This window comes from Capra hircus, chromosome 20, assembly GCF_001704415.2.
Source record: "Capra hircus breed San Clemente chromosome 20, ASM170441v1, whole genome shotgun sequence".
NCBI lineage: Eukaryota > Metazoa > Chordata > Mammalia > Artiodactyla > Bovidae > Capra > Capra hircus.
In genome coordinates, this window is record NC_030827.1 from 51,397,647 (window position 1) to 51,419,626 (window position 21,980).

The following is a 21,980-nucleotide window of genomic DNA, read 5'->3' on the forward strand; positions in this document are numbered from 1 at the left end:
AAATGAAACAAAAGGAGCAAAAATGGAATTTGCTTTTTTGCAACTTTTTGCTGCCAAGGGCTAGAAGAAAACTCAGATTGTAGTTAAATCTAAATTAACAAAAGAACAGCATTAGATAAATACAGAAGAACTAGGGATATGTATTCAGTTTATGATTTGGACTCTATATTTTGTGTTGACAACTTATATTAAATTTATTATTCATGTAAGCCTTATTATTTAAGAAATAGCAATACTAGACACACATACATTTAAGCCAAATTATCTGCAATCTCCCCTTGCAATTATTGGGTATATATTTGTGTTATAAAATTCATTTAATAAATCCAGAAGGTTTTAATTTTTTCACCATGAATACATATAAATACAGTTCTACACTTGGACATAAGGGCAGAAAATGTGTAGGCTATATAAATATGCATATATAGCAAATGATTCATGATTATAAATTATTTATAGATTCCTTCCTTTATTTAGCTAGTCATTCCACTAGTCAGATGGTCAACACAATCTTACCGAGTTTTTTTCTGAATGATGAACACTCCATTAGAGGCTGGAGTAACTTGGTGATAATAGAGACAAAACTCCCTACAATGGCAAAGCTTAATGAAATCTAAGTTTAAAAAAAAAAAATCTGTGACCAAAATTAATGACAGGAATCCTGAGAAATAAAAGAAAATATACAAATAAAATTTTTCAAGTGTTTAAAAAAGTTAATATATGTATCCTAAAAATATAAGAATGAAGAAGAATATGGCAGTTTTTAGAAATCTCCTGCTCACTGTAACCACTTAGGAAATGGCAACAAGCTCCAGTATCCTTGCCTAGAAAATCCCATGGACAGAGGAGTCTGGCAGGCTATAGTCCATGGAGTTGCAAAGAATTGGACATGACTTAGTGACTGAGCATGTACATATAAAATATACATTTTTAACAATTTATTTTTTAAAGGTAAGATGATTCTGTGTAAATTATGTCTAATTGGGGTTGACTTAGTGAGGTCCTTAACCATATTCCACAATGCTGCACAAATGTCAGTAAATGGATATTACCACAATATATTGAGTTATATCCAAACTATTGGACATTGTGGGTGTTTCACTTTTAAAACTACACATAATTTATTGGGGTGGGGAATAAAGCAAATGAAACCACTGAAAAAGAATTAAATTCCAAAATATGCAAGCAGCTTATGCAACGCAATACCAGAAAAACGTACAACCCAATAAAAAAATGGGCCAAAGAACTAAACAGACATTTCTCCAAAGAAGACATATAGGCGACTAATAAACATGAAAATATGCTCAACATCATTCATTAGTAGAGAATACAAATCAAAACCATAATGAGGTATCATCTCATGCTGGTCAGAATGGCCACCATCAAAAAATCTACAAACAATAAATGCTAGAGAGGGTGTGGAGAAAAGGGAACCCTCTTACAGTGCTTGTGGGAATGCATACTGGTACAGGGGAGGACAGTGTGGAGATTCCTTAAAAAAACTAGAAATAGAATTCCCATATGGCCCAGCAATCCCACTGATGGGCATACACATTGAGAAAACCAGAATTGAAAGAGACACATGTACCCCAATGTTCATTGCAGCACTGTTTACAATAGCCAGGACATGGAAGCAACCTAAATGCCCATCAGCAGATGAGTGGATAAGGAAGTTGTGGTACATATATACAATGGAATATTACTCAGCTATAAAAATGAATGTGTTTGAGTCAATTCTAATGATGTGGATGAAACTGGAGTCTATTATACAAAGTGCAGTAAGTCAGAAAGAGAAACACCAATACAGTATATTAATGCATGTATTTGGAACCTAGAAAGATCATAATGATGATCCTATATGCAGAGCAGCAAAAGAGACACAGATGTAAACAACAGGCTTTTGGAGTATGTGGGCAAAGTTGAAAGTGGGATGACTTCAGAGAATTTCACTGAAACATGCATATTACCATATGTAAAATAGATGACCAGTGCAAGTCCAATGAATGAAGCAGGGCACTCAAAGCCAGTGCTCTGGGACAACCCAGAGGGATGGGGTAAGAAGGGAAGCGGGAGGGGGATTCAGAATTGGGGGACACACGCACCTGTGGCTGATCTATGTCAATGTATGGCAAAAACCACTACAATATCGTAATTAGCCTCCAATTAAACTAAATTAGTTAAAAAAACACATAATTTTTGTTAGCATGTCTTTGCTAAAGAATCTATATAGAATCATTTTCTTGTTGTGGACTATTTTGAAAAACTGAACATTTGTGATATTTGTTTTCTATTTTTTTTCCCCTTAAGGTGTTATTAGAACAGCTTTGCCAAACATGGACAGGGAAGTCAAAGAACAATACCAAGTCCTCATCCAAGCCAAGGATATGGGTGGACAGCTGGGAGGGCTAGCTGGAACAACAATAGTCAACATCACCCTCACAGATGTCAATGACAATCCACCTCGATTCCCCAAAAGTACGTTCTTTCCTGTTAAGTCTAAATCAGTGCAGCTTTTTAAAAAATGTTTAACATTTCATTGAATTTTACAGGACTCGTAATGATTTTCCAGACATTTTTGTTCTTTAGGAAGCAGAAGCTAAAAATTAAATGTCCTCAGAATTACATTTTTCCATTAGAGTCATACATAGTGTGATTTTAATATAAAGTAATATAAATGAGTCAATAATTATACAACTTATGTTATCAATTCATATGAAAATAAAATATTCATAGTAGGTTGGGATCTTGTCTAATTTCTTACCAATTGAAAAAGTAATACAAATATGAAAATTGCTGTATAATTTGACTTATGATGCACATCCCACTGTACTATTTGTTATACAACTAACATAAAATTTTCTGTCTTCACTTTATCAATTATATATGTTAAATTATCTCTGTATAATTCCCTAGAGATATCATATGATATAGTGATGCTATTTCATTACTTTAGTTGTATTTTATTTGTTTGGCAGTAGGTGAAAATTGCTACAGTTTCTATGATAATAGAATAATTCACACTTATCTCTTTTCTGTAATTCAATGTTTCTTGTTGAAAATGAATACCTCTCACCTGTGTTATATCTAGTTTTCTTTTGCAGTATTACATTTAACACCAATAAGTACCTGTTTGATTTTTGGTACTTTTCTAGGATTGTAGTTCAGTGTTCCTAGAACTTAGAATACAGAAAGTGAATATTTCTATCATTGTTTCTATAAGGAACTTGATGAAGTCACTGTTTTGCATGAGCAGTTTTATAAAACAAAGCAAACTGATTTTCCTCATCTACTTCCAGGTGAGTTTATCTACCAAAGTATATAACGCTGAGAACATTTAGCTAAATGGATATTTTATTCCTTTAGCTGTATGATTTTAGTTACTTTAATACTTGGTCATTTTTTTCTTAAAACTACCAACATATCTTTTGTGAAAATATCTTTAGTTAGTGATCAGAAAATCAGTGTACTGAACAAATGTTATAAGACTGGCAATTAGAAATCACCCTACTTTAGCAAATGGGATGTGTATGACAAATAGCTAGCAAATAATATGTTATGACTAATAACAGAGCCCTAGAGCATCCCTTTCTCTTTCTCTTCTATTAAGGGAAACAGAAAAAGTATAAGTAAATATGTAAATGGAAAAAATAAAGTATTTGATTCTCTATCATATGGCATTAAGAAATAACATATTCTCACCTGAAAAATACTGATTTTTAATATTTTTACTATGTATTTGTGGTAATTTGTAATAGCTAATTGAGGAGACTAGTTTGAAGGATTAGTATACTTTTACATAAAAGGTGATATTGTGATTTAAAGTCCTGTTTTGAATTTTGTGCATATAAAATAGGTTCAGTCTAGTGTATAGGAGACAACAGATATGATCTTAGGTGGTGTCAATACTCTTATTCACAAGGATGATGGTAAAGTTTTTCAGATGAGGAGTATAAAACAACCATTGGAAAGAAACAGCTTCTGAATATGAATGAAGGGTAGTTCACAAAAGTTTGTGCAGCCATCAGACAAATAGACTGGAATACAACAAGGAAATGAACATGTCTCAGAGGGAGAGAAACTCGAGTATAGGCAGGGAACCAAGATGGTGCACTCAGGTCCCAGGGCAACAGGAAAATCAACTCCAGGTCTTTGCTAGGGAAAAGAATCTGGATAAAACAGCAGGCCTGTTTGTAATTTATTCAAAGTTGAATCTGTACGTCTAAGAGTAACTAGATGAGACCCAGAAAGAAGGATTGGGAGGTAAGGGTATTTGAACTTTTAGAGCATTTACATGCTGTGTCAGAACTTTATCATTTTCTTTGGAAATACTTTGAGGTCTTTATATTCCATGTTTTGCTGTTAAGAAAACTGAGGCTTAGAGAGATTAACTTGCCCAAGATCATCAAAACTAGCAACCCTTTTTTGACTCTGCAGTTCAAATTTCTTCCAGTGCAACATAATATAAAAATAAAAATCTATTGTTTTCTTTTACCTGCAACTCTAAAACCATACTTTTAAGACATATCTGCAAAAAGTCACATGACATATGTTGGATTGTCACTGTAAACAGAAATGAAAGGGTAGAATAAATATATCAAATGGATCACTGTGATCTAATTATTTTCTTTCTTCAAATATGCAAGCGTTACATGCACATTTGAACTATAGCCTGACAATATAATAGGGTGAGAGATATTTTTGAATCATGAGAAAGAAGAGGGTTTTTCACATTTTGCATGAATAAAAAATTAATCCCCTTGAAACTTTACATGACTTGTGTCAAGCTCTTTTTAATGTACTGTCATTTTGAATTACATCCTTCAGAGGAAAATACAGAATACATTTAAAAACAGAAAAACCACCTCTACAGAAGCCAAGGCTCTTTGTGCAGGAGTGTTTCTCACATGGATCAATTAAACTGAAAATATAACATAAAATGACAAACTAAAATATTAACCATTTGAATATAAAAGTCAAGAAAACATATATTTCATACATATTGTAACTTAAAAAGAGAATTTCCCATAACCAGCTATATTAGTTCTTATCTATCAATCAATTATGCTGGAAAAAATTTCTCCTTCAGATAAACTTCATGGAGCTACATTTCATTGTTGCTTAAAAATGAACAAGATTATTTCTTAAAATTTACTAATCATAATTTGTTTTGACTTCGTGTGTGTACATATGCATGTGTAACATTGTTAAGCACCCATTTCCATCCATTTCCTACTATAAATCTGTTAGAAATGAAAATAAAATTAAATGGCATAGCCATTTGTATGATGCAAGTGTAAATAGTTTACTGTTTTATTGTTGCAAAATAGATGGTTCCTGAGGCATCAAAATTTCCTACCAATTTAATTTGATGATGGTGACAATGATATTTACTAATAAGTTACCATGTGTCATGCATTATGCAAAGTGATTTGCATATATATTCACATTTAGCTTTACAATGATTGTCTAGTAGTTTCTCAATTTTAAACATAAAATAGCAAGGTTGTATTATTATTAAAAGTTAAGTAACTTGTCCAAGATCACACAACCCCTTGGTAGGAGAACCAAAGACCTCATCTTATGATGGGACTTCAAACTCTAACTTTGGGACTTCAAACTCTAACTTTTTATCACTTTCCTTCTTAAAAGGCGATTTACCTTTGATATCTGTGTTTTGCACCAAAGTCCCACAGATAATATAGAGTACTGTTCACAAAAAAAGGAGGGAATACTGTTTTAGAAATAGAAATAATGCCACTATGTTAAAAGAGCTCTACCTGCAGTCAAATGAAGATTAAAAGTTTTCTTTGTAAAATCTTTTACATATAGTCATATAACTTCCATCTGCTATAATCAAGTACATCCGTTGAGGATCTCAATCTGTCAAAACAAGCTACCAGCAAAACACTGGTGGTTTCCATTACTTGAATTCTAAATGACAAAATCATCTAACAAGCTTATCTAAATTATACACTATGAGATCAAATCAATTAAGTGATGTGGTTACTTCACATTAGGCAAAATACTTCTCTTACTTATCTCTTCTGTAATAATAATTTTATAATGAATAAGAAAGCAACTTAGGTGAAATAAAGCCCTTCATATTTTAGATGAAGTAATTTATAGGAAATGTAAAGAAGTGTTTGCTTTTTTTTTTTTTTCAGTATAAGCATGTAAGAACTGTTTGCATGGTAAACAAATTTGAATTTAGAACATAGGTCATTAATATTTGTTTTAAGACAATTTCTTAGTCACAAGCAACATTTTAAAGTAAGTCTATTTTGTTGAGAATTCCCTGGCAACCCACTGGTTAGGACTCAGTGATTTCCCTGTGGTGGCCCAAGTTCAATCCCTGGTCAGGAAACTAAGATCCCATTAGTGGTTTGGTGTGGTGTGGCCAAAAAATAAACAAATAAAAAAAGGTCTGTTTTGATCTAATAACTAACATATTTGTTTATATTGATTGTTTCTCATTATAGGAATTTTGATTCAATTATGTCAATAATATTAGTACATTACTTTATAAAATATATCATTGTATCCATGCTACAGTTTGTTAATTTAACAAATAAAATATTTAAATATATTAAAATTCACCCCAGAAAACAATGTTATTGTCCTTCAGTTAATATAAAAACAATCTAAAATTAAAGAATTAAATGCATCAGCCAAAATTCCTACTGCACAATGAGCAATATCTGATCTTTTTTGCACAAACTATCAAAAACTACAGAAGTATGCATAAATACACACATGAAAGTGAAACTGTTAGTCATTCAGTTGTGTCTGACTCTTTGCAACCCCATAAACTGTAACCTGCCAGGCTACTTTGTCCGTGGAATTGTCCAGGCAAGAATACTGGAGTGGGCAGCCATTCCCTTCTCCAAATCTGACCCAGGGATCAAATTTGTGTCTCTTGCACTGCAAGCAGATTCTTTACTGTCTGAGCCACCAGGGAAGCCCAAATATATACATACTTATATCCAACTATATATGTTTTCTTAAATTGAAAATGTATGATATAGAAAGGTGACAAGATGCCCAGATTAGTTATTGAATTATTAAGTAAATGGTGATACAAATATTTTTACTTATTGAAAAATATTGATCTGTTTAATTAAAACATATCTCTTCATTTCATCCTATCGATACTTTTTTGGCATCCGGGTCAAGACAGGCTCTTTTAATAGTTTAAAATTTATAATAGTTTGTTTATGTTTAAGGAAGTAGTCATTATAATATGTAATTAATAAAGATTTTTATTAGAATCAGTATGAACCCAGTTACACCCAGAGGGGTCACAAAGTCTCTTTCTCTTTGTTCACCATTTGTTAAACAGAAAATGGTGTGCTTTGACACTGAAATTTTCTTGGTAAAACCATGTAATAAATTATTCTGAAAAAAGAACTAAAAACCGCTACTCAGATCCAGCCTTCGAAAATGTATTTTCACATTCTCCCAGGTATCCAAAGTTTGATTGTTATGAGGATGACTGAGATCACCCATTAAAGATACATGTTCAAGATTTAAATTTATTTTTAGATATACTTGCATATTTATATATTTTATACTTGTTTTTAATATGCAATTTGAAATTTTAAAACTTTATATAGATTTATATATTTATTTAAATAACATTACAGGAAAAAATGCTTCCTGAATTTTGAGCGCCCAGGATACAGCTGAATATGTAATTATGTGCCCTGGAGGAAGGCATAGCAACCCACTCCAGTAGTCTGGCCTGGAGAATCCCATGGACAGAGGAGCCTGGTGGGCTACAGTCCATGGGGTCTCAGAGTCAGACAGGACTGAAGCGGCTTAATATGTACATGCTGCGAATCACTTCAGTTCTTTTCACATTCTCCTTCTGGGCCTGTTAGGGTATGAAATATGTACAAATCTCATCTCCTAGTTCATCTGGAGACTCTGGCCAAGGGCTTGCTTCCTACCTGCTGGTCAAGCACAAATAAACTGTTAAAAACCCCAGCATGATTCTAAAGACGCCTCTGAGGCAAAGGTGGGATTTCTGTTCTTATTGCTGTCTCCAATATGTTATTTTAAGTGAAAGAATTAGAAAGAGATGGTAGCAATTACTCTGAATGAAATAGCAGAAGAAAAATGACTAAAATAATTGGTCTTATGTAAGTTCCACTGCTATTTAAGTGAGAAAGCCTGCTTCAGCTTCACTCAAATATTTGAGATTGGAAGAGTGGCATAGATCAGTTGTATGCAAATTTAACAGTGTAGATCAAATGAATGTTAAGACTTTCCTTAATTGGAAATGGGTGTTGGTTGTAAGTGGCAAGAAAAAAATAATATGTGAAGGGGTTAATGATATAAACTCATGTTTGTGTATGTTTCTCAAATATAATACTAGTGCCAATTTAGCATCAACTTTAATACACAGTTTAATTCCCATAGTTAAATTTTATTTAAGAAATTTCAAACATATACCACTTTTCTAGCATTCTCTGACAATTTATTCTAATCTGGGGCTTTTACATTGTGTGTGTGTGTGTGTGTTCAGCTGCTCAATACCTCCTAAAGGTATGACTAAGACAAAAATGTTATATAAGTTGATCTTTAATATTGTATGTATCTATGATATTTGACAATTAGATATTATCTTCATTTGGGAGGAAATGTTTAAAAAGCATTGTGTGCATGCATGCTAAGTTGCTTCAGTCATGTCCAGCTCTTTGTGACTCCATGAACCATAGGCCATCAAGCTCCTCTGTCTATGGGATTCTTAAGGCAAGAATACTGGAGTATGGTTGTTGTGCCCTCCTGCAGGGATCTTCCCAACTCAGGGATTAGACTTGGGTCTCTTACATCTCCTGCACTGGCAGGATGATTCTTTACCACTAGCGCCAACTGGGAAGCCCTAAAAAAGCATTAAAAATTATAAATTTTAGGGATTAAAAAACAAAAAGTTTATACGCAAAAATTTTTTACTTCTCACATAGAATGTAGGTATGAGTCATTATATTTGATGATTCTATTTCTATTCTTGAAAAATAAGCCAAAGCACATTATAAAACCAGCTTTTCACTAAGTGGAATAAATGCTTTCAGTTTAATTCCCAAATTTTGTCTATTTAAATAAAACCAAATGAAAAATAACTATCTCCTGAAGATAAGACATACAATTGATAATCTGGGACTTACTCACCAGTGGTCTCCCAGTGGTTCTCAATTCATGTTTGCCTTAGGAATCCTTTGGGATCCTATGTTGTAGTGATAAAAGCGATGCTTCAGTTGACAGAGCGTAGACCCAGAAATCTGGATTGTAAATAAGCATTCCAATAGACTCTGGTATAGGTAGTCTGCAGGGCACAATTTGAAATCCACCAGTTTACAGTGATGAAGGGGCAAGTGTTGATTCTCTGAGATGGCTTTTTCATTATTCATTAACTAGAGGTAATGAGTTAATTATTTTGCATCTCATGAGAATTTTTTAATTTGCACAAAATTCTATTCCTTATAGGAATTTTATAAATTTCACCTGTATGGGTGGAGACTGCATACTAAACTGCAGTCATTTTAAATTAAGTATTTTGAAAGTTTTTTTTTTTTTAACAACTAAGCACTTATATACATTTTTATATCTTGCTTAGGCATCTTCCAAAGAGTTTATGAATGTCAGATACTGACGCTTTGAGGCTGAATTCAAATTTTATCAAAGTGAATACAATTTGAATGCAAGCTCAGTGAAAAACTTTGCACTCCCAATTCTCCAGTGAGACGGGTCTACTGAATTTCAGTAGACTGTATAAGCAGATGTAACCAAATGAAAAACAATAGAACTTTAAAACCATCTCTCTTATTATTGTCCCTGTGAATATCATACTGTGCTTTGTGGATAAGTATATGAATCTTTTTAAAATAGTGCTGACACTTTTTTATGATCTACTTGGTCCTGTTCTCAATGTTGCAAAGTATAGAAGATTGGAACCTGGTTGCTCCATTGCCCTATTAGCAGATTCTCAGAGAAGCTAAGTTTATGAGATGGACAGCAAGTGATGTCATTGAGATGGCAATTATAACGATAATATTAATACTATCAAACAGTTTTACTCAGAGTAAAGAATATATGCTCTGATTGTTCATATCATTTCCCCAGTTGTCTTAAAATGCTTTAAGTTTATATTATTACTGTAGCCTTTGAAAAGGAGAAGGCAATGGCACTCCACTCCAGTGCTCTTGCCTGGAAAATCGCATGGACGGAGGAGCCTGGTAGGCTCCAGTCCATGGGGTCGCTAAGAGTTGGGCACGACTGAGCGACTTCACTTTCACTTTTCACTTTCATGCATTGGAGAAGGAAATGGCAACCCACTCCAGTTTTCTTGCCTGGAGAATCCCAGGGACAGAGGAGCCTAGTGGGCTGCTGCCTATGGGGTCGCACAGAGTTGGACACGACTGAAGTGACTTAGCAGCAGCAGCCTTTGAAAATTGCCTTGTCAAAAATTCCTGCCGCTTCTATATAATCAAATATATGTATTTATGATACTTGTTCTTGATTCTTAAGAGATATGAATTGAATAATACTCTCTTTATTCTTCTCACCCTACAGTGTACTCTATAAGAAATATATCTATATGTATAAATAAATAACAACCACTATAAAATTCCAAAATTGTAATATGATAAGAATAATTATTGGTGTAAAGAGGATACAGCTATTTGATCAAGCTAGAATTGTTATGAAATATTTATGAAGGATATAGAATTTAAGAAGAAATGTGTATATAGTTAAAAATTTAACAGAGTGAAAGAGAGAAGGTTGGTTGCAGAGTGCCATGAACCTGAAACAGACATATGTATGTGTGTGCTTTTGATTAGAGTGGCAATGTCATAAATCAATAAGTTAGAAAAATAATTTGGTAAACACTGAAGCAGAGAGAAGATATGGCACAAACCTAGGGCAGCTGTTTGGAATAGATAGATGCAGAATTGAGAAATCTGAAGTAGCAGAACAGGAAGGACTTTGTGATCTGCTGGATTCAGAGATAAGTAAAATAAAGAGCAGGCAAAGAAATTATTTAAACTAAGGGATAGTTTTTCTGTTGATATGCTGAAATTAGTGAAAATCAGGGAAAAATAGCTGAAAATACAGAACGTTTCAAAGAGAAATCAAAGTCAAAAAAAAAGAGAAAGCTTTTCTAACATAAAGATAGAAGTGATAAAGGTAACTTGAGGCATGGATGAATTTAATTAGAATAAAGAGGATATAAATCTTTAATTTTGAGTATAAGTCCAGGAAGGGGAATGATGAAAGTATAAGGAGAACCTTAGAAATTATCACCTCAAACATTTAAACATATTTCTAACAATGGTGTACATTTTTAATCACAGTTATGAAAGCATCCTAAATTTCCACTTACTTCACATGATTTAAATCTATTTCATATTTGCCTTACTATTGGTCTAAGCATAAATAGGCAAAGAAATTGGACTTCTACAATATTTATGAGTTAAACATGCATAAACAATACTAAAAATCATTAAAAAATTTTGTACATAAGAAACATTTTATTACCAAATATTGGACACAATAAATTGTATCCTTTAGTGAATAATGTTTCATGGATTGCTAGTTTTATTGAGGAATAAATGGCTATCTCATTTTTGTACTATATAAAGGAGATAAAAAATTAATCTCTTCCCTCAAGCATCTCTGTGTATAATGGGGAGATTAAATTAATGGACAATTATACTACTTGAAGTAATGTAAATGATGGACTTATGCACACAGAGATATACAAATGTGTAAGATGGGCACCCAGATCATTACAGAGTATATCTGAGAGGATGTTGAAGGAAAGATTGTCAATGCTATCTCTGAAATATCTAATAAGAGTTAATCAGTGGAACAGCAACTGTGTAACAAAATATACTAAAACACTGAAAAAACGTAACACATAATTTAAATAACTGTGAAAAAATGGAACAAGAACAAGTTTCATCAAAAATGATTTGAAGCTGTCCTTGAAAGAATGAAAAATAGAATTTATGCAAAGGGCAATGAGAAGTAATAGGCAAGTGAATCATTTTAGGTATAAGCAACAAAATAGGGAAGAGATATGGAATAGTCAACTAATAAAATATAGACAATTACAGAAAATTTAAACTATTGCATGTGCACATGATGCATTAACATATGATGAATATTTAGAAATAAAATTTGCAGATGAATGAACTTGTTGCTATTGAAAAAATTAGTTTTGCTTAAAAGAAACTAAAATATTATGTGGAAAGTGACTATTAATAAATATCACTATTCTAGATTAGCATCAGTAAGTTCAGTTCAGTTCAGTTCAGTTCAGTTCAGTTCAGTCACTCAGTTGTGCCCGACTCTTTGTGACCCCACGAATTCCAGCACGCCAGGCCTCCTTGTCCATCACCAACTCCCGGCATCAGAATATTTCAAAAAATCTTTGAAAAGTCAAACTTTTGGCTAAATAAATATTACCAGGTGAATTTGAATTTCAAACATTTCTGAAGACCATAGTTTGTAAGATGCTGAATCTATTTATAATTTATAGTAAAATCTCTGATGTGGCCTATTTTTGTGAAATTATTGGAAAATGTCAATGAGAATTATTCACCTATTGTGTTTTGTTAGGTGAATCAGAAATTAAATAGACAAGGACGAAAGATAGTTTTATATATTTAATGGAGGTTTTAAGGGAATAGTAAATGTATGCCAAAGCCTTTGACTGTGTGGATCGCAATAAACTGTGGAAAATTCTGAAAGAGATGGGAATACCAGACCACCTGACCTGACTCTTGAGAAATCTGTATGCAGGTCAGGAAGCAACAGTTAGAACTGGACATGGAACAACATACTGGTTCCAAATAGGAAAAGGAGTATGTCAAGGCTGTATATTGTCATCCTGCTTATTTAACTTCTATGCAGAGTACATCATGAGAAACGCTGGGCTGGAAGAAGCACAAGCTGGAATCAAGATTGCCAGAAGAAATATCAATAACCTCAGATATGCAGATGACACCACCATTATGGCAGAAAGTGAAGAGGAACTAAAAAGCCTCTTGATGAAAGTGAAAGAGGAGAGTCAAAAAGTTGGCTTAAAGCTCAACATTCAGAAAACGAAGATCATGGCATCTGGTCCCATCACTTCATGGGAAATAGATGGGGAAACAGTGGAAACAGTGTCAGACTTTATTTTTTGGGGCTCCAAAATCACTGCAAATGGTGATTGCAGCCATGAAATTTAAAGATGCTTACTCCTTGGAAGAAAAGTTATGACCAACCTGGATAGCATATTCAAAAGCAGAGACATTACTTTTCCAACAAAGCTCCATCTAGTCAAGGCTATGGTTTTTCCTGTGGTCATGTATGGATGAGAGTTGGACTGTGAAGAAAGCTGAGGGCCGAAGAACTGATGCTTTTGAACTGTGGTGTTGGAGAAGACTCTTGAAAGTCCCTTGGACTGCAAGGAGATCCAGCCAGTCCATCCTAAAGGAGATCAGTCCTGGGTGTTTTTTGGAAGTAATGATGCTGAAGTGGAAACTCCAGTACTTTGGCCACCTCATGCGAAGAGTTGACTCATTGGAAAAGACTCTGATGCTGGGAGGGATTGGGGGAAGGAGGAAAAGGGGACGACAGAGGATGAGATGGCTGGATGAATCACCGACTCAATGGATGTGAGTTTGAGTGAACTCGGGGAGATGGTGATGGACAGGGAGGCCTGGCATGCTGTGATTCATGGGGTTGCAAAGAGTTGGACATGACTGAGCGACTGAATTAAAGCTAAACTAAACTAAATGTACTCCATAAAATGAATGTACAGCGGAAGATTATTGATGCACTTGAAATGTTGTGTGTTCATGCCAAGCTCTCCATCACGCTTACTATTATGTAATGGGAGGAGTGGTTATATAAATCACATATATTAATACATATTTGAAAATCAGGAATAGTTGTTATTCTGACAATCATTGTTGTTACTTTTTAGTTGCTAAGTTTCATCCAACTTTTTTGCAGCCCCATGGACTGTAGTCTGCCAGGCTCCTCTGTCCATCGTATTTCCCTGGCAAGATTACTGGGGTGGGTTGCAATTTCCTTCTGCAGGACATGTTCTCAACTCAGGGACTGAACCCACATCTCCTACACTGGCACATAGATTCTTTCCCACTGACCCGCCAGAGAAGCCCCCAGCTACCAGGAAATCTCTGACAATTATTAAGTAATATAAATGGGTTTTTGTTTCATAATTCATTTAGAATTTTTTGTTGGAAGTTTCACTATAAAGTCTTGAAAAAGAATAATATTAGAAAGAGTAATTTGTTTTGCATCGAAATATAACCACATGTTTACTGAATCTACAAATCAGTAGAACTATGGAATTAAATATAAAAATAATCGTACTTGAAATTTGGGAGCTATGTAAAAAGAAAGAGAGATTTGAAAGAACTGAAAGAGATGTGATAAACATCCTTCCTTTTTTGGGTGCAGAAATCATTTTATCTTTAGATAAATGACTTTCCTGGAAACCTCTTATATCCCTTAATGCTCTCTTCTCTGCATCTTCATTGATATTTATTTTATAAACACCTAAAAGAGAAACTTTGCCCATGTCTATCCAACAGACTCAATCCACCCTTAATTGGAGTTTGCATTCATCAATACAGCTGAAGTTAAGAAGAACTTGAATTATTTGTATTTGTAAAGGGGTTATTTGATAACTCAACAATTGTCTCCACTTGACTGACACTAGGCAGAAAAAACCAAAGTGAATAGGCAGACCAAATAAGGAACTGTAGTTTAGAGCAGAGATAACACTTGATTGGTTCAACTTACTGACTGTAAGTAGCTACATGTTTGTACCTCAGTGTCCTCATCTGTATGTTGGAGCTGGCTCTACTGCCTCCTCGCAGTCACTTATGCACATCTCCTCTCAAATCTGTATTCAGTGATGTTGTGTTGAAGTAAGCCAGGATGGGAGTTTTACTGGTAAGTGAATGACAAGACAGAGGGAAATCCTGTAAAGACATCCACTTCTAAACTGAAGCCCCACCTGCCCTAGTCCAGTTTGGCTTGGAGGTGGAGTGGCAGATGAGATAAGTCTTCATTTTGCTTAAGGATCAAAACATTAATAAATATGATATACTAGAAATGTCTGATTTCCAAATTCAGATTTTGGTAATTAAAGTCAACATAGGACTGCCTATTTAAAGATGAGCAGAAAAGGCAAATGAAGAAACTCTGTAGGAACAGTGGAAGACAAAGGAAAAGGGTTTTATTGCATCTTACACACTGTACTTTTTTAGACTATTGGTAATATGATGTGTCATAGTCTGAAAGTTCAGGAGCTGATCTATCCTCCATACGATATTATTATCTTTTCTGTAAAATATGAGCTAACATCACATGCGATATGATGTTTGCTTTCATTTCCTTTTTATTTTCTATAGGTAAAGAAAGATCATTTTGTGTGCTTAGGACTTCTCTTGTGGTTCAGATGGTAAAGAATCTGCCTGCAAGGCAGGAGACCTGGGTTTGATCTCTGGATTGGGAAGATCCCTGGAAAAGGGAATGGCAAACCACTCCAGTATGTGTGTGTGTGTTAGTCGTTCAGTCATGTCCAGTATTCTTGCCTGGAGAATTCCATGGACAGAGGTGCCTGTGGGCTATAGCGTACTGGGTCGCAAAGAGTCAAACATGATGGAGCTACTAACAAACACAAACACACTTAAGTAATTAAAACACTAAAATGTTTATAAAGCAACATTTTACTTCTTTGTAATCAGATGGTAAATCATACATACAGATCACTATTGTTTGACTTCAATCACTGAATCAACAGTTTTACAGTAATATACATTTATTTTCTAAATTTTATTTTTTTTAAACTTTTTAATTTTTTTTACTTTTTTTTTTGTTTTTTAAAAGTATACAATTCAGTGCTTTTTATTATATATACACAGTTGTGTAACCATCACCATGATCTAATTCTAGACTATTTTTATCATCCTCAAAGAAACTGCATACCCATTAAAATAGGTCCCCCATTCCTTTCCTTTGCCTCCCCAACTTCCAGGCATAATTTTATCTACTTTATTTTATAGATTTGTCTATCTGTATACCCCATATAATGGATTCATACAATATTTAATCCTTTATATCATATGTCTTACTTAACATGTTTAAAAGTTAATCCATTTTGTAGCAAATATCAATAATTAATTTACGGAAAAGGCAATGGCACCCCACTCCAGTACTCTTGCCTGGAAAATCTCATGGACAGAGGAGGCTGGTAGGCTGCAGTCCATGGGGTCGCTAAGAGTTGGACACGACTGAGCGACCTCACTTTCACTTTTCACTTTCCTGCCTTGGAGAAGGAAATGGCAACCCACTCCAGTGTTCTTGCCTGGAGAATCCCAGGGACGGTGGAGCCTGGTGGGCTGCAGTCCATGGGGTCACACAGAGTCGGACACGACTGAAGCGACTTAGTAGTAGTAGTAGTAGTAGTAGTAATTTACCTTTAAAAATTGACACATAGTTGATATATAACATCATGTTAGTTTCAGGTGTACAACATAGCGATTGGACATTTAAGTTCATCACTAAAAGATCGGTACAATAGATCTAATGACCATTTATCCCCATAGAAAGCTATTACAATAGCATTGATGACATTCATTACTCTGTACTATGTAACACTGTGATTATATTATAACTGTAAGTATATACACTTCTTAGTTCCCTTTACCTATTTTGCCCATCTCCTAAACTTCCCTCCCCTCTGGAAATCACCCATTGTTTGTTCTCTGTGTCTGTGTGTGTATGCGTGCATGCTCAATCTCTCAGTCGTGCAACCCTATAGACTGTAGCCCACCAAGCTCCTCTGTCCATGGGCTTCTCCAAGCAGGAATACTGGAGTGGGTTGCCATTCCCTCCTCCAGAGGATCTTCCCGACCCAGGGATCGAACCCACGTCTCTTGTCTCCTGCATTGGCAGGTGGATTCTTTACTGTTGTGCTAGATGGGAGGCCCCATTCTCCTTATCTTTGAGTCTGTTTTTGTTTTGTAAGTTTCTTAAAATATTTTTAAAAAATTGTTATAATGTTGTGTTGGTTTCTGCGATACAACAATGCAAGTCTTGTTTCTCAAATATCAAATGTAAGTGAGATCATATGATATTTGTCCTTTTCTGTATTTTTGTATTTTACATAGCATAATACCCTCTAGATCCATCCACGTTGCAGCAAATGGCAAGATTTCATTCTTTTTTTATGGCTGATTTTGTACTATAGCCTGAAATTAGGGAGCACACTACTTCCAGCTTTATTCTTTTTTCTCAAGATTTCTTCAGCTATTAGTGGTTTTGGAGGGTTTCATACAAATTTTAAGATTTTTTTCCAGGTCTGTGAAACATATTATTTGCATTTTATTAGGATTGCATTAAATCTTTAGATTGTAGTTTTATCAATATCTTGTATTTTTCAGAGTAGAGGTTTTCACCTCCTTGGTTATATTTATTTGTAGATAGTTTATTCTTTATGGAACTGTAGATGGAATTGCTTCCTTAATTTTTCTTCCAGTATTTAATTACTAGTGTATTGAAATGCAACATATTTCTGCAAATTAATTTTGGATCCTACACCATCACTGAATTCATTTATTAGTTCTAATATTTAAGCATAGCATTCATATTGATAAATATGTAAGTATATATTAGTATTGCCACTGTGAATAATTTCTTGTCACCTGTTTCATATCTTAATCTGTGTTGGACAGGTAGTGCCATTAAGATGTTTCATATGCGTCAAAAGTAGGATGCCCAGAAAATGATGGCAGTGTAATTACATAGTACATCAAAAGCCATCCAAGTTTGGCACAGTTGAAGATTTACTTCAGTTTTGAATTAATCTGAATGACCCTAGCTTTATTGCTGTTGAATTTCTAGAAGTGATAAAATGTCAAGTCATTGAAAATAAAATGACAGAGTGTAAGCAATCTGACAAGACTAATGCACAATTTTTTTGACTTGTTCCATATCCTGCAGGCTTTATTACCAACTATGATGTTCTGCTGAGAAATGCTTGTCTTAATGAATGCATCTTCCACTTTACTAATATGTATACCTCTTATGTAAACAACAGAAAATTCAGTGCTCTGTATGTGTTTGTTTTATGTACACCAAAACCTCAGTGTACAAAAATGATGTAAATGGGAAACCACTGCTTTACTTATATTATATATTAATTTGGGTAGGGCATGTTAGTGGCATGTTATTGAGTAGATCTTTTGTAGACAAGGATAGTATTTCATTTTAATCACAGATTTTCCAATGCCATTAGATAATTATGAGTTTTGCAGGCTTACTGTATGCTGACAGTTTTTTTTTTTCTTTTTTAAAGCTGCTCAGTTCAGTTCAGTTCAGTTCAGTTGCTCAGTCATGTCTGACTCTTTGCGGCCCCATGAACTGCAGCACGCCAGGCCTCCCTGTCCATCACCAATTCCCAGAGTTCACTGAGACCCGCGTGCATCGAGTCAGTGATGCCATCTAGCCATCTCATCCTCTGTCATCCCCTTCTTCTCCTGCCTCCAATCCCTCCTAGCATCAAAGTCTTTTCCAATGAGCTAACTCTTCGCATGAGGTGGCCAAAGTACTGGAGTTTCAGCTTTAGAATCATTCCTTCCAAAGAAATCCCACAGTTGATCTCCTTCAGAATGGACTGGTTGGATCTCCTTGCAGTCTAAGGGACTCTTAAGCTGCTACTTAACATATATTGATAGCATAATACAAATAATAGCTATCTTCACATTTATTGTTATTAGCTTCATAAAATATTCTTTTATAAAACATAGAACTCATATCTCAGCATATCGTCTTGAAAAGGAGAACTTTTTCATCTATGCTTTGTATTATCTGATGTCCTTTAGATAATCTTCCTGAGTTTCAACTTTTTCTCTAAACATTGAATGGTCTTAATTCTGGCTAAATACTTTGCCTTCACTAACCATAATCCCTAAGTGATGATTCCAGACTAGATTATTTTCCTTGATTTTTTGATTATATTACTTTTATTTTTAAATATTCAAGTGAGAAACAAACCTAAACCTAAGCCTAACATGTAACTTATTTGCTTCCCTTAAATAGATAGAATAGAGTAAGAAATATTCCAAGATTATGTTAGCAAATATTTTCCTAAAGATTTCATTCAATACTCCCCTTGCTCCAGTGATGCATCACTATCACCACCATGTACAGCTGTTCATGTTTTTAATTTGAAATCCACTACACTTGACTGCTGCTGCTGCTGCTGCTGCTGCTGCTAAGTTGCTTCAGTTGTGTTCGACTCTGTGCGACCCCATAGACGGCAGCCCACCAGGCTCCCCCGTCCCTGGGATTCTCCAGGCAAGAACACTGGAGTGGGTTACCATTTCCTTCTCCAATGCATAAAGTGAAAAGTGAAAGTGAAGTGTCCAGTCCGACTCTTCGCGACCCCATGGACTGCAGCCTACCAGGCTCCTCCGTCCATGGGATTTTTCCAGGCAAGAGTACTGGAGTGGGGTGCCATTGCCTTCTCCAACTATGCTTGACTACCACCTGCCCATGCAGGAGACACAGGAGACGCGGGTTCCATCTTTGGGTCAGGAAGATCCTCTGGAAAAGGAAATGGCAGCCCACTCCAGTATTCTTGCCTGGGAAATCCCATTTACAGAGAAACCTGGTGGGCTACAGTCCCTGGGGTTGCAAAGAGAAAGACAAGAAGGATCGACTGAGCACACAAAGTCACGTTTCATAAACACCCTGTTAAAGGAGCATTTAAGGAACGGGAGACTTTATTGACCTTTCTCCCCTGCCCTCTCTCTTTCCTCTCCTTAACCCTTCCTATCCTCCCCCATTTTTCTAGTCCCCCGGTCCTGGATGCAGGAATCTGGTCGAAGCGCCCTCAGCCTGAGCTGAGGATTGGAGACTGATCACCTCCTCTTGGCAGAGAACTCGAATTCTGGTTCTAGTCTGGTCTGATTTCTGGTAGGGCTGAGTTCCAGTCCTCCCTTCTCTGGAGGCCCAGGGAAAAGTCCCATAAAGCCTAGGCATCTGTAGGTGGCAGGAGACATCTGTAAGGCCACCCCTTTCATGCCCCTCTTCCACCTCCTCCCCTTTCTTCTTTCAACCTGGCTTCCTTTCCTCCCTTGAATTCTTTGATGTTAGTACTTGGGTCTGAAGTTCTGTGTCTCTATAGGAGGTTTTCTAAGAGACTGTATTCTTGTATTTAAGGTCTTCCCTGGTGGCGCAGAGGTCAAAGGGTCTGCCTGCTCTGTGGGAGACCTGGGTTTGATCCCTGGGTCAGGAAGATCCCCTGGAGACGGAAATGGCAACCCACTCCAGTATTCTTGCCTGGAGAATCCCATGGATGGAGGAGCTTGGTGGGCTACAGTCCATGGGGTTGCAAAGAGTCAGACATGACTGAGCGACTTCACTTTCACTTTATTTTTCAACCTATGCCTCCACCACTCTATTTGGAAAAGCTCAAGAACTGTCCTAACACTTACTGGTGTACCATGAGAGTAGACCATGACAGATCACACTATCGAGTCACGGCTTTTGGTACTCCTTCTATTCAATATCACAAGCACACAGAGAGATGCAAAGAATGCAGACACGTTTCTGATAAACCATAGGCATTAAGAAGAAAAGAATAAAAGAAATACACAATATCTCACATGTTCTATGCCTTTGCATTTTTCTTTGGAGTTTGCAGCTGAGACGTTGTACTAAACGTCTGGGTCACATGCTTTCTTGCTGCATTAAACAGGAATTCAGGCATCTTTATGCTTGCTTACATCTCAGGAGAGCTTCAACAGGGTAGGAGTTTACTATGGTTATGGTGAGACACTTATGCTCCAAAGAAACTAGGTTGAAAAAGCTGCATCATGTTCTGATTATATAATCATGGCTATTTGAACTCATACAAATTCCCCTTGATATCTGTCTTTACCTTTTCTGTAGGCGATTAGTATATAAAATGTTACCTATGATTTTATTCTTTTTCTTTGTTCTTGTTGCCTCAAATTCAACCCCTACTTTAAGACCACAGACACTGAGCAACTCTATAGGCTAGCCTCTCTGTTAAGAGCTTAAGGAATGAAACCTAATGAATCATAATTATAGTCTGTGAAGAATTGCTAGTTTGATAGAAAATATGAGTTTTTCAACCCAAATTATCTTATAATGTCTACCTAATGCTCCATTATTGCCACTTGAAGTATTCTTATTTGGTCTATGTCAATTTATTTATTTATATAACATTTTCTCTTTTAGAGAGATTTCTCATATCTCTTTTGAAGGCTGCTATATTGTTCGTGTGTGTGTGCTAAGTGGTTTAGCTCATGTCGACTCTTTGAGACCCCCTGGACTGTAGCCTCCAGCCTCCTCTGTCCATGGGATTCTCCAGGCAAGAACACTGGAGTGGATTGCCATTTCCTTCTCCAGGGGATCTTCCTGACCCAGGAATTGAACCCGTGTCTCTTATGTCTCCTTCGTTGTCAGGCAGGTTCTTTATCACTAGCACCACCTGGAAAGCCTGTGTGCTTGGTTGTGTCCAACTCTTTGTGACCCCATGGCCTATAGCCCACCAAGCTTCTCTGTCTAGATTTCCCAGGCAAGAATACTGGAGTGAGTTTTCATTTTCTCCCCCAGGGTATCTTCCCAACCCAGGGATAGAACTCATGTCTCCTGCACCTCCTGCATTGGCAGGCAGATTCTTTACAACTAAGCCACTTTTGACGCTTTTGAATTGTGGTGCTGGAGAAGACTCTTGAGAGTCTCCTGAGCTGCAAGGAGATCAAACCAGTCAATCTCAAAGGAAATCAACCCTGAATATTCATTGGAAGGACTTCAGCTGATACTCCAATACTTTGGTCCCCTGATACAAAGAGATGACTCACTGGAGAAGACCCTCACACTGGGAAAGACTGAAGGCCAAAGGAGAGGGGGCTGGCAGA

General features: G+C 35.8%; 1 protein-coding gene across 1 annotated transcript in view; it reads left to right on the forward strand.

The window, feature by feature from the left end:
• CDH12 (cadherin 12) overlaps positions 1-21,980 on the forward strand; it is a 234,760-nt gene that overhangs the window by 144,274 nt on the left and 68,506 nt on the right. Inside the window, exon 4 of the mRNA XM_018065476.1 lies at positions 2,308-2,475. Within this exon, the coding sequence (XP_017920965.1) occupies positions 2,308-2,475 (168 nt within the window). The remainder of the gene's footprint in view (positions 1-2,307; positions 2,476-21,980) is intronic.